This window comes from Calidris pugnax, unplaced genomic scaffold, assembly GCF_001431845.1.
Source record: "Calidris pugnax isolate Ruff unplaced genomic scaffold, ASM143184v1 scaffold103, whole genome shotgun sequence".
Taxonomy (NCBI): Eukaryota; Metazoa; Chordata; class Aves; order Charadriiformes; family Scolopacidae; genus Calidris; species Calidris pugnax.
The window spans coordinates 2946737-2960768 of NW_015090990.1; the positions used below are offsets into that span (position 1 = coordinate 2946737).

The 14032-nt window shown below is 40.1% G+C and overlaps 1 protein-coding gene across 1 annotated transcript in view; it reads right to left on the bottom strand.

The window, feature by feature from the left end:
• Window positions 1-14032, bottom strand: part of USP37 (ubiquitin specific peptidase 37) — a 44159-nt gene that overhangs the window by 10809 nt on the left and 19318 nt on the right. The window contains exons 10-16 of the mRNA XM_014954679.1: window positions 9751-9874; window positions 9275-9480; window positions 8123-8240; window positions 6804-6883; window positions 5279-5443; window positions 3760-3825; window positions 2986-3136 (exon numbers count right to left, since the gene is read on the bottom strand). Coding sequence (XP_014810165.1) covers window positions 2986-3136; window positions 3760-3825; window positions 5279-5443; window positions 6804-6883; window positions 8123-8240; window positions 9275-9480; window positions 9751-9874 — 910 coding nt within the window. The remainder of the gene's footprint in view (window positions 1-2985; window positions 3137-3759; window positions 3826-5278; window positions 5444-6803; window positions 6884-8122; window positions 8241-9274; window positions 9481-9750; window positions 9875-14032) is intronic.

The window sequence follows — 14032 nt, forward strand, 5'->3', positions numbered from 1 at the left end:
AACTTTGTTAAAATAAACAAGGACACATTTTTACTGCCTCTTTTTACTTACAACAAGCATTTGATGAGTGAGGCTAGTTTTATATAGCAAACATCTTGTATTAAAACTGGCTTATCAAACAAGATTAGCAAACGAATTAGCCAACTAAATAGCTTGTTTCTAGACATCATGCCCTCCAAGAATTAGAACTGACAAATTTAAACCTCTCTCTTCACATCTATTCACGCACTGAATAAGGAAAGCTGAATACCTGCTTTTAAAGTGTTCTGATTTCTTCCTCTGCACCTGTAGGCTACTAATGTCAAAACTGGTTTAGCTCTTCAGCAAACTCTAGTTCTAGGTACTTTGCCAACAACTACCACTAATTCAGTGGCTGGACTTTAAAGACTTGGCAGCGTCTGTGCATTACTTGAATACAACTTTTCCATTAGAAATTATTTGCATAGACTTTAAGTAGCTTAGGCTCTAAGACAGGCTGCTTTAAATAAGTGTTTTTAAGAAGTACTTCAAATACTACTTCATCTGCAGAGGCAGAAATCACAGAAATCCCAGTTCTGCCCACTTTAGCTGGATAACTGCTATTTGCCACTAGAACCCGGCGTCGGATACACCCGCTGTTCCAGCTGCTCCTCCCACACAGCAGGACCATTTTGCCAGCGGTGCCCTGCAGGGGATCCATCAGCCATACCAAGTCACTGCCAAGCCCCAAATGCAACCCCATCCACAGCTGCCACGAGAAGCATTCCAAGGGAAATGGTGCAGCAGCAGCAATGCCACCTCCAAGGACCAGGACCAGGTCCTCCCAGGACAACCCAGAGAAGGACAGAGGATCTGGTTAATGGTAACAGATGGCTGGTCAGGCCTGTGGTTGAGGAGTGGCCAACGTGCATGGCCACAAAGAATAAAGTTATGTGGAATCATCACCACCTCTCTTTCCCACAACAGGCTGGAGAAGGACAGAGGATCTGGTTAATGATAACAGATGGCTGGTCAGGCCTGTGGTTGAGGAGTGGCCAATATGCATGGCCACAAAAATAGTTATGTGGAATCATCACCACCTCTCTTTCCCACAACAGGCTGGAAAGCCTATAATTAATTTGCTATTCAAATGAACAGGCTTTATTCCCACAATTTCTGCACTCACAGGGCTTGTGCGATAGAGACTACCTACACTTCCTCACAAACAAAACTCAAGGAAGAATCCTTTAGAACAGTTTGGAATCTTTTTTCTATGAGGGACTTCAAAGACAAGCTGGTTTCCTTCCCCCACCCACAGCCAGCTGTGGATGTCCCATGCAGGACAGCAGTTACCTAGCCTCTCCCTGAGACCTTCAGGGTTTTCTACTTTCTCCCAAAGCAATCCATTCCATTCCTACACATCCTGAGCATCAGGAAGCTTTAACTAATATTTAATCTAAAAATTAATGCCTGCAATTTAGTCTATTACTTTTTGTTCTATCCACCAGGAGCATGGAAAACAAGACAAGTGTTTCCATTCATTTCTTTCCCTTTCTTGAAGACAAAAGTCCTACTTAGGTTTCTCCTTAAGCTAAGGACCCAAGTTTACTTCCCTGCTCTTTTCCCCAAAATTCTTCCTTTCTAGAGCTCTGATCATTCATGTTTCTCTCCTCTGGCCCCTCTCCAATGAATCTGCAACTCTTCTGGAGTCCAGAGCCCAAACCAGAGGGATTATGTCATGCAACCTGCAGGCTACAGCTCTGTCTATCTATACACTTGTGTTTTCAACCATCCTGACCTTGTCATCGACTGTCACCGTTTGGCTTTCTGAAGGCCCACTGCTTTCCCAGCTGTTCCCACCCCACATTTACAGTTGTTACTCCTGCTAAGATTAGCACCTTTAGTCTGTTCCTACTGAACAACCCCTCCTGTTTTTAGGCAATTTCTCAGATTTGTCACGATCGTTCTTAACAACATTAACAATCATTCTGTAGCTCTGAGCTTCAACATACTCGCAACCCTTCCCAGCTCTGGGTCTTCTAAAAGTTTAATACTCATTATCTATTTTATAATTTTTTTAAATACTGAGTGGATGAGGATCCTCCCTTGGTTTGATCTTTCCCTTAGATCAGAAACTAGGTACCTACCTCTTGTTACCTATTGTTATTCAGCAGGTTTACGCCTGTCCTTTCATGCCATAATCAAGGCCACAAGTCTCTGCTTGATTGAAATAACCCCCCGAACTTTAGAGAAGCTGAGAGGCAGGACACTTGTCCTAAGCACTAGGCCTGCAATACTCTTAACAGAAGAAAGTGTTACTGCAAGATAATCCTCTAAGCTTCTTGCTTTCTCTTCTGAGTCATCATTCTTCCCCAGACAACTCATCTGCCTGCTAAAACACTGCCCCGAGAGAGGCAAAAAAATATCTCAGCAACATTAATACTAACCACAATGAAGAGCTCAAAAGCAATTTGAAGTTAACGGTGCCTTTACATCAACGAGCTTGATCTCTCCACATTTCTCCGTGCCCACCTCCAAAGACCGATAGCTTCAGTTTCTAAAAGCCTTTAAAAAGCCCCACTTGAAAGAGGACATGGATTGGATGTGCAAGATGTTCTCTCAACTGAGTATTTTGCTCAGCCCAACTTGTACTGGATCTAATTTAATCAAGGACTTTACTGCATAATTTTATTATTGACAGCCCATTATATTTCATCCTGGAAATGCTACTGGTGAAAGTTACCCAAAGGGCTGAGAGAACCGCTAACAGCTGGTACACGTAACCTGAAAACTCAAGCGCAGTTGCAACGCAATTACCTCTGCTCCCAGTGAGAACCCATGACAAGTGTACAGAGAGGTCAATTAGCAAAGCACTCCCTTCCAGTGCTGCAGTGCTAATTACGAGGAAAAAAAAAAAATTATCTTACATCAATTTTACTCACAGCCTATGCTAAGAAAAGAACAGGCCAGACATAAGCAGATGTAGGATGTAGGTATATGAAAGTCTGTGGGTTTTTTCCCCCTCACCTTTTCGGGCTCCTCTTGCAGTTGCTGCTGATCCCGGCTGGGTATGTTACACAGCCTTTGGCTGTGGGCAACAGAGCGCTTCAGCGGCTCCTCATCGCTGTCGGAATCCACGTAGAGCGCCGCAGAGCTCTTTGACTTGAAAGTGTATTTTCTGCAAATTAAACACCCGGCTGTAAAACTTTGTGGCACTGTACAAATGTGTTTCAAAGTAACCATTAAAGAAGCGATACACCCAACTTTCACATTCAGGCCCGGTACACTTTGGGGAACAAACTGCAAACGCTGACAACGCAAATTAATTAGCACAGCAGGCAGGGTTTTCAGACAAGGTATATTTTACTAGGTTAACTGACATACCTACTCCAAGCCTGACACTTGTAACTACAAACGCAAGCCAGTTTAAGATAGCTGGCACTGACAAATCATCTGTACAAACTAAATCTTGTTCTCATTCTGATGCTCAGCCTTCTGTCTGAAAAAAAAACGTTATCTTTGCTTGCTTACAAGTCCCCAAAGGTTCTCAAAAGAAATGCTAAGGTGACTGTGTCAACTAGGCAAATCGTACCATCAATTTCAGCTAGTGTGTAACACCAATAAAAAGGATATGAAAAAAGACAGTAGCTGAAATAATTTACTACAATAGGAAAAACAGAAAGAAAAGGAAACAACTAGAAAAAGTGGAAAATTAAAGAAGAATAATTACAGAACTTCAAAATTCCTTAAAAATTATCCCATGAAACCCCAGGCCACGGGCATTTCAGAGCTATAACTCACCTACAAGGTGTGGAAGTGCTTACAGTACAGGAATTCACCATTTGGGAGGCTTTCAATGGACGGGAACTATTAAAAAAGCAAAGTATTCATTGCAGCAGTTACAGTCTTCAAAAAAATAAGTGTTTACTTGTCTGCTATGCATGCAAATCCATAACCAAAGAAACAAGTAGAATACCATTACGTACTTGCTAATTGCTTAAATTTAGAGTAATATCTCCATCATGCTATAAATATACAACAGTTGTTCAAAACCATATATAATCCTTCAAACTTGATTCACTTCTTAGCGATGCACCCCTAAGGACAAGCTCACAAATTAAAGGCTTTGGGCTCCCATGTCAAGACAACTCATTCCTTTATTTTTTATTCCCACCAACACTTGAGTTCCTGCTTCCAAACCACAGTCTCCTGCTGCTGTCTGGATCAGCTGGTTTTCTGGCATGTCCGACATCTCCGTTTCTCCTCCCTTACCAAGATTCTTCTAAACAAACTTCCTGCTCCATTTAATCCTTTCACGGGCTCCTTAAAGTCCACCACTATCACTACACATCTATCCACCAGAGGGCTGCCAACACAGAAGTCTTTTCTAATCTTCCCCCTCAACCTAGTGCTGCTTCTGTCCAGCCTACTTACCCTTCCACTCTCTGGTCAATCAGAATGGTTTCAATGGCTTAAAAAAAGCCACTGGAAAGCGATTTCAAATATATTTTCAAGTATCTCTGCTCTGGTTAGCTTAAGTTGTTTGTTGTGTTTAGGATTTCTATTGTGAAAGCAAACTCTTGGGAAACACCATGTAAATCTCATACACCACTGAACGTTTGGGCACAAGAAGACATGCCACACTGCGAAACATACGTGCCAGATGTGTCCGAACTCACTATGGCTGCCATGAGGTCACTAGGCAGGGACCACAAGAGACCTGAGGGTTTCTTGTTCCTTATTCTGCCACAGACTTCCTATGTGACAACTGGCATGCTTAATTTCTGTGTCTCAGGACAGGCTGCTGTACAGAAAAAACTGTCACAGGGAAAAGGACAGGGTATTTTCAGCACGTGAAGTGCTCGGATACTACAGTGGCACAGGAAAGAGAATGAAAAAGGAATGACAGCACAGGAGGTGCAAGCAGAAATTAGCAGAAAAAGGTAGGATGATGTGTCTCCTGAGCAGAGTTCAGTGTGCCGTGAAGAGAAAGGTAATCTAGATTGTTTTAGACCAAGAGGCATAAATTTTAGAAATTACTAACAGAAGTTATCTTAAAAAGGATAGAAACTTATTTGCAAGGACACTGAAGAATATTATCTTACCAAATATCCCCTAGATAACACCCCACTAACTCTTCCTACAGCTTCTTGTCATGCTTCCTTTCCATACACGTTCTCCTGATGGCATCACTACAAACTAGCAGTGCACATTTTAATGTTTCCTTGCCCAGACATCCTCTGGAGGAGATGTGACAACTGCCTGCCTTGTGGCACACGTGTTTAACACGGCGTGGAGCAGTCACAAGTTGTACACTTACATGGCAGAGTGGACACTCCATCCCAGCGTCAGCGGCAGCCTCGTGCTTTCCGTACAGTGGGAAAGCAGGGTGAGGTATCTTGGAATAACCACCTGCTGCCCGACTTTGTGATTGAGAGACAATGCTACATTGAAGCTGTATCGTTTCAGATGAAGAATCAGGACCCTGGGAGAGATAAGACAAGGACAAATGTTAATCTCAGGACAGAAGTCAAAGAAAACCTACTCAAAATCCAAGTAGCCCTGTTTACAAAACGCGTTCACTTGACTCTAAAACAGATTATTATTTCAGGGTGGTACAGAAACGCTATCCATCTCTTATCTGGTACAGGTAATTACTCTCCTGACCATCGATCAACTGTGTGCAAGGTGCAGAGTGCAAATTCTAGTGACTCAAGAGGTTTCTGCTTTGATCTGTATCACCTTGATCTTGAGTCAAGCAGAAGAAAGCAGCTCTTACCAAACTCACTATTTCTACGACGCAGTGAGAGGCAGGAAACAATTGAAATATTATCACTATAGGCCAGAATGCTAGTATATTACTCCCAGATATTCAAGACTGTGATGAAGGGACCACACAGGTGCCCAAAATTGAGGAAGAACTGTCCCCAGTTCAAGATGTGTACTTGGTTTATCTGTCGTGACACTTTCTCTTCAAAAGAGCTTTTGATCACACCAGTATTAAGACCCTGGGAAGGTCTCCTTACGTTGAATCTTCTCCCTTATGCTGCACTTTGTACTGTCTATTTAGATCATGCAGCTGTACTGTCATTTACATTGTGCCAATCTTCAAGAACTTTGACAGGGGTTTTGCAGTGCTGGCACAAATTCACTATTTAAGCAAAACACAAGCTAACTACCAAGTCACTGGGTTCAGTACGACTGTACCTGGGACAAGGACATAGAACAGATAAAGTCACCCAACAGACTCTTTGAGCTTTACATCCCATGAGAAAATGATCCCTACTTCCAAGCACTTCCACTCTAAATAACGAGCTAAACCCAGACACGAGGCCAGAAACTATTGAGCATTCATTCCACTGACCCTCAAAGTGTCTGCTTTTTTCCTCAACGTGCCACAGTTACTGAGAGCAAAAACAGGTATCAGTATGGGAAGAATTAATTGATCAAAGCAAATGCCTCTTTATACCGTCTGGCACTAATGCCTCTAACTCAGTCCTGCCCACCAGGTCAGCTGAGCACAAAATATTAGAATTCCAGGATATATTTATTGTTTTCACTTCCCTCACATCCCAGAAACCATGAGAAAAGGGAAAAACTCAGGTCTCCTTGTATAGTGACAGGGAAGAAGAAAGAAGTGTTGCAGAAGGTGCCCATGAGAGTTTCTTTATAGGGAAAGTGAAGAACAGCACGAAGACTACCGTCTGCACGTGCATCTTCCTCACACATTGACCACCACATGGGCTGTCCTACCCACTTTTCCAGATTTACTCTTTGAGGGACTTTTGCTTGCATTTTTTTAACGTGGGGTTCCAGAAAAGAGAGGAACAGATGCCAACATTTACCTGGGAAGTCTGTTGAACTTGTGTGTGACAACAGCAGACTTTCCATTGCACTTCTCACAGGAATACTCGATCTCCTCTGCCTGTTTCAGAGACCAGAAAAACGACCAGTGGAACAAAAGACACAGCAAACAGATCTTAACAGAAAGCACATTGCTTTTGGCTGTCACGGGAGCTCTTCAAAAGAGCTCTTACACTTAAAATTATGATCACCTTCAACATGATCTAACAAGGGGCCACCTGCTAAGAGGACAGGTAACAGAGCTTAGAAATTTGGCAACATATATGCTAATGCAGGTGGAATTTGTGCTGCAAGTCTATTGCAGACCAGTGAATTAGCCACATTTCAGACAAATTAGCTTCCAAAACGAGGGGACAATCTTGCAAAGCTTAGAGTTTTCTCTCCCACAAACTGTTTTGTTTTTTTTTTTCCTCAATAACCTTCAGTGGAATGTAATTTGCTAGGAAGTTTTCTCTCTCTTGTTCAAAATTGCAGCTTTGCTCCTGAAAAGCCATCCTCACCTGAACTTTTCAAGGATGTGCTGCACCAGAGCAGAGTTTTGAACAGACAACAAAGGGGGAAGCACCACTGTGCTGAAACTACATGACTTAGCCACCAAACATTTGTACAGCCCTTTTCTTTAAGTGGGGCCAAATGACACCACTATAATTTTAAATTATTTTTTTTTTAATCATAAGACCTCCACCAGCTTTTAGAAGAGTAAGTCCATCAATTATTCTATCAGTTGAAAACACTATCTGTAAATGGAGAAAAAATACACATCTGTCCCAACATATCAAAAAACACAGCATTAATTCACAGGTGTAAGGCTCATTTTTAGCTTTCAGAAACCTCACCTTGAAGATCCACTTACAAGATGAACATCCACACATTACAACTATTTTTTTAATTATTATATCTGCACGACCTTTTCCCTCCTTGCTAATTTAGGCCAGTACATAAGCTGTTGAAGCATCCTAGCCCAGGAGGGGAAGCAACAATTCCCAAGTAAATATCTCAACCTGACAGCCTCTCCCTTCTCTCCTTTGAATTATTTTATGCCACAGCTTTTCCACCACAAAATGGGGAAGTTCTCCTATTTCACAGCAGTATTGTAAGGATGTTGTGCAGTTAATTTCTGCACAGCACTTTACAACAATTCCTGTATACTATTAATGTACAAACCTCAAAAAAAAAAGCAAAGTTAATTTATTCACGTACCTGCAATCACTGTCACAGAAACTAATAATCAAAATTTCCATATGGTACCTAACCTACACATACTCCACAGTGAATAAAAACAACCCCAAAAACTATGTACCCGGAAGAAGAGGTCAAGGGAATCTTGGATCGATCGAGAAGGAAGCAATTTCTTTCTTCGAGGAAGGTCAATGGAGAGGTCATTAAACTGTTCTCGTTTAGTGACTGTTTCACCACACCTAATAGAGAAACACTTATGTAAATCTTAATGAAAAATATATTTGAAATTAATGACAACTTACATTTTTTTAGGCTAAAGTAACCAATGTCCCAGTAAATATATACCTCAATCTATTTTTACTCATCCAAATTAAGTTATGAAAATGTTGAATTTTGGGATTTCATTTTGATGCTTTAAAAGTTGAAAGAAACATTTGCGTAAGGGTAAGAACAAAACCCCACAGACAGCTTTGGAGAGGCAAGTGACCAGGTACATAAGAAGTCAAAGTGACTGCTGTGTAGCTGAACACACCTTCGTTCAGCCTTCTTAGGTGAAAAGAAGTAAGCCCAGCCCAGAAGGGAAAGCATAGAAACAGAAATTTTCTATTTAGAAACAAAAAAATAGTAGAGTCAATCTAAAAAAAAAATAAAATTTGCAATTCTCTTATGTTTTTTTTTAGGGGGGCAGGGAAGACCCTACAGTCTTTTGTCTTCAATAATTATTACCTGCATGCAATTTACTTTTTTTTTTATTTTAGGGAACTTATGCAGTACACACAAAGCAATTCTCCCAAATATGTGTGTTCATGAAAACTCTTGTGGAATGCAAGCATCCCGTGTGGGAATCTGCTGCACAGGTCACATACAACTAACGGCCAGAAAAACAAAGTGGTTTACATCTTTTCTGCAATAAGCTAGAGAGACAAATTCCTTTTTTTTTTTTTTTTTTTTTTTAAAGAGAAAGCATTATTTGGCTGAAACTCTGTTTTCCTTCTGTTCTCACAAATTGGTACACAAAAATCACAGAGGCTTTCTACTACGTATGTAATGAAGAGTTATATGGTACGAGGCTGTTTGAAGAAGGCTTGTAGCAGCAGAGAGCGAGGTGTGAGGTTTACAGCTTTTCTAGACCACACACTATTTCCTAAATATCTAACTTTGGAAAAAACACAGTTCTTAGTTCTAGTTACAGCCTGCAGATGAAGTCACGTAAGATGGAAACACTTCCCAGTCTTTTAAGGTAAGTGTGAGAAAAGCTCTCAAGCACACTTACATTTTGCAAATGATAGAATGCTGAACCTCAAACTCTAAGTTGCTGATAACCGGACACGTATAAACTTTGGTGGCTGAGAGGTCATCAGAAGCTCGTCCAGGTGAGTTATCCTCATTAGGGACTGGCTCACTTTTCCAAGTTTTGTTTAACTTTTCCATGTCTTCCTTCAGCTGGTCCAGACACTGGCTCAAGAATTCATGTGCATCCTAGAAAGAGGGGAAACTCATGGAAGTGATTTTGCACAACTTCATTCAGTATCTTTGTCTCCAACACACACCAGACTGGGACAATTATGTTGCAGTTCATTGCATTCAGCACTACTAAAGCAGTTCTGCTCTAACAAACAGCAGGCAATTGTTGTCATTCAATCAAAAGCTCAAGTCACCCTCAAACAGAGTTGAAGCTTGACTGGATTCAATGCAGGCCAAACACTGAACAAATTACACATAATTGTTTCTAGACAATATGGTACTTACGTTCTGCATGTACCCAGAAAATCTCTCTGCAGTGGCTGAAATGGCACTTTTCACCTTCTTGAGCAGCTCTTTCTTAACCTCAGGGCTGCAGACATCCTTTTTAGCAAGCAGATGGGCAAAACGTCTGCAGAAGTCAATGCAATGAAACACTGATTGGCTTTCCAGGACTTTAGAGAAACAAAATGATACCTCATTTTAAGAGTCTCTAAAAGCTTTGCTTCTGTGATAAGTGGCTTAGGGATTCTGTATGAAAATATCTCATATATAATTAACCTTTTCCATTTCAAGTATTTTGAAATCTCATTTGAGGTCATCAGTAGAACAGGACTCAAATGAACAAAAAAATTCCACATCTTTTAAGGTAAAGAGAAGAGCCTTATAAAGTTCTATAAACTTATTTCTGCTGTATCTTTTACAGTGAGAAAAAAACCCACAATGCCTTTTATAAACTTTTGTATCGAGATGAGATAAGAAATCACATGGCACCATAGTTAGCAACAAAATCATCAGCTTCTACTTGCATGGTCAGACTGGTTCCTATTTTATTTTTTTTTTTACTTTTAAATTTCCACTCTGTTTCAAGCCCTATTTCTTTTGGTAGTAAAACACTACAACAGAGCAGAAAAAGCAGTAACACCAGGAGTTCCTTGGTTCAAGATACATACATCGTTATTAGTAACTTTGTTAAAACACTGTTGAAATTGACTTTAACTAAATCACAGTAACCAGAGTCACAGGTGTGTTTTACAACTGCTTTAGAATTTCACAGGAAATACACACCCAACATAATCCAAGCACAATAGTTTTGATCATAATACACAAATGGGAAGGTGACGAGAAAATGTCATGTCCCATGACACACATAAAAAAAAAAAGACAGAGAAGACCTGTGCAATCCCCTCCCACCCCAAATCAACAACTAATACTCAGTCACCCAAAGCCTCTGATCACTTTGCTGCAGCTCAGCAAGTTTCTGCTGTTCTGCTGAGCAACAGTACCGTATGTGTGCGCTCCCCTAACCCTCTACAACTGCTCAGTGAAGCATGATAGGAAACGTGCCTTTTTTACCACAAAGCAGTTGACAGGCAATCGCCTTCCGACCAGAAGAACATTCATCACACTGAGTATCAACTCTGACCTGCTGTACTTGGGCACAGGAGCACACACTGCCCTCATGCAGAGGTCCTACAGCATGAGCTCTACCCACAGGTTACCATTAGGTATCTGTGGGGCACAAGCTTCAGAGGTGTTTCTACAAAAATTAGGAAAAGGACATTTCAAGAGGCATGTGGAACCACCTCTGATCCTGAATAGCACAGGAAGAGTCCAAGAGCCATAGCAAAAATAGAAATGAGCCCAAAAGATATAAAACACTAAAATGGGAACACAAATGGTTCTAATAATCCTGAATCTTGTTTAGTGAGAGCAAAGAAATGAGGTACATGAGCACATATAATAAAAATCCCAAATGGTACACAGTGCAAACAGCGGTCTGTCCTTCTGACAAACATACAATGGAATTTGAATATACAGGAATTAAAAATTTCAAAGAGAAAAGAGAGTTTTTACGTATTAATAATCCTGAATCTTGTTTACTGAGAGCAAAGAAACGAGGTACATGAGCAGATATAATAAAAATCCCAAATGGTACACAGTACGAACAGCGGTCTGTCTTTCTGACAAACATAGAATGGAATTTGAATATACAGAAATTAAAAATTTCAAAGAGAAAAGAGAGTTTTACGTATTACAGAAACCTGTGGAGTTTCTTGATGTGAAAGTTCAGCTGAATTTCGAAAAAGATTAAGTATGCAGAACTCAAACACTCTCCACAGCTACCAAACAAAGTGTATTTTCCAAAAACGCATTAGCCTTCACGTATCAGGTGAAATTAGTGACCAGCTTAAACCCAAGCCAGCAATGTTTTAAAAAGAAGTTATCCTGCATCTATTTATTTTGCAGTTTCTTGGATTTTCTTCTGAAGCGTTTCACTCTGCCACTAGAAATACAGTAGAAGGTATAAAAGACTGCCTGTAACTCAGCATTACATTTTTTAAGAGTCTACTTCCTACTTCTAAAGTAAAACTCCAAAATACAGAAAATTCTAGGATTTATTTTAATGCCTACACATGCAATTTACCCTCTACAAAGGTGCTTCAGTATTACAAAACTAGTTTTTCAGTAATGAAAGAGAAAATATCCTTCCCAGAAAGTGAGTTTTACCTGATAAGTGCATTGAGTGGAATTTTTTTCCATGGGATACCCTGCTTGAGCAAATCATTAGCAAAAGACTGAATTGAAAACAAGGACTGTAGAATGGCATTCATATAGCAGGTGTTTCCCAGGTTTGAAAATCTGAAAAAAGAAAAAAAAAAGAACACGGTAGGTATGACAATGTGCAAACATGCCAGTGTTAAACACACACACTACTGATGTATAAGATGTTCACCCCAGCCACTCCCCACAAGGTTTCTTATTGGAGCCATCCTCCTGCCTTTCAGACTAAACTGAAAACTCACAGGAGGCAGCATTTATCAGGAGTAGAAACCTATGAGTTTCTACCATCAAAACTTAAAAAAAATAATAATATATATATACACAAGGTAGAGAAATGAATCAAGAACCTGTAGGAAATGAACATGAATTACCTCAAATTATTATATCTCTAAAGTTCTCAGGAAGTAAATTTAAGAACACATGTTTTCTTGTACCTGAGACAGGAAAAGTGTTCCCTGTCTCAGTGCTCGTTAATTTCAGGACTTTTTTTTTCATTAAATAATTATAACAAGAATGTGCATGTTCTGACGATCAAAGTGTGCATGCTAGATAAAGAAAATTAAACTTACCCTTGTAATTGTTGTTGAGGATGGGTGGAAAGGGGCACTCGGGGTTTGTTCCACCCTGTGTAATCTTGATTAGATCTCATTTTTTTAACAGAAAGAGGGGCAGGCTGAGAAAGAAATCCCAGGCTTCTTTTGGCTGAAGGGGTCTGGCTGGATACCGTAGACCTAAAAACATAAAAGATTAAGAAGTGTAAGATTTCTAATACTCTTCCTTAAATAGCTATAGTCCATGAAATGGAATTCTATCAGTGTAGGAAACTGTAGGTTAAGGTACACAAGATAACTGGCGTGTGTCATAATGCAAAAGAGGTGTGAGAGAGAGCTTCTTTCCAGAGCACTTAAATATGTTAGGTTAAATTTCCTCACATCCACAGGTGTGTGTGCAGTGCAACCAAGACTTTTGCCTTTAAGATATCTCACAATTCCCCCTGTTGTATGATGAGAGGAAGAACAATTATGTAGCATGAGATCACCTCCCCTAAGATATGCTTAAAATTCACATCTGGACCAGAGTCTTCATTTTCAGCCTCTTGTTCTTGTAACTTAATCTCTCTGGACCTCAGTCCCTCATGTGTAAAGCACGGACAATGTTGCCTTTCTTCCTTGATCTTGTACCACATCTATCTGGGGCAGAGACCGACAGTTTGATTGCACAGTGTCTGACACAGAAGAATCCCAACCTCAGCAGGATTCAGTACTACTAAAATACTGTTATTAGAATATAGAGTTTCATGCCATTTATCTACTTTGGAAAAATGAAGCAAGGATTCATTCTGAAGTTCCAGAGTTTATGTAGAATTTGAACCATCTAGATTTTAGATATCTGGATCAGTCATTCACAATAATAGACGTGAGTGATTTTAGAAAGTCTATCTACTGCAAGCAGGAACTGGAGTTTGTAGATGTAACTAGAGCAACTGTAGCCACCCTGAATACCTAGACTGCACTCCTGGGGAAAAAAAAAAAATATATATATACACACATTTTATGCATATAAGCTATGTACCATGTGACAAACACACAGGAAACTGAAGATCCTAATTCCTGGGAAAGGGCTGTCATTTGCAGGTCATGCTAGTGAATCAGTCCTACCTGTCCAGGGTGGAACTGCCACTGGAGTACTCTTTTGATGAAGACCGACTACCATAAAAAGATGATGACTGCAGTGGTAAAATACCTTGAAAAACAGAAAAGAGAGGCAGGTCATTTTGTTCCAGGTAACTCAACTATTTGTACAATATACAACTTGTTTAAAAGTATTGAGTCAAAAGGTTTAAAAACCCTCAAATTCTGTTTTCCAGAATTGGTTGGGAAAACTCTAACACACATACTTAGAAGTACTAATGCGAATATTAATCCTATGTAAATAAACATATGCTGGAATTTTAATTGAGTTTAATACCATAATCTCCATCAAATCCAAATCGCAATATGAAACA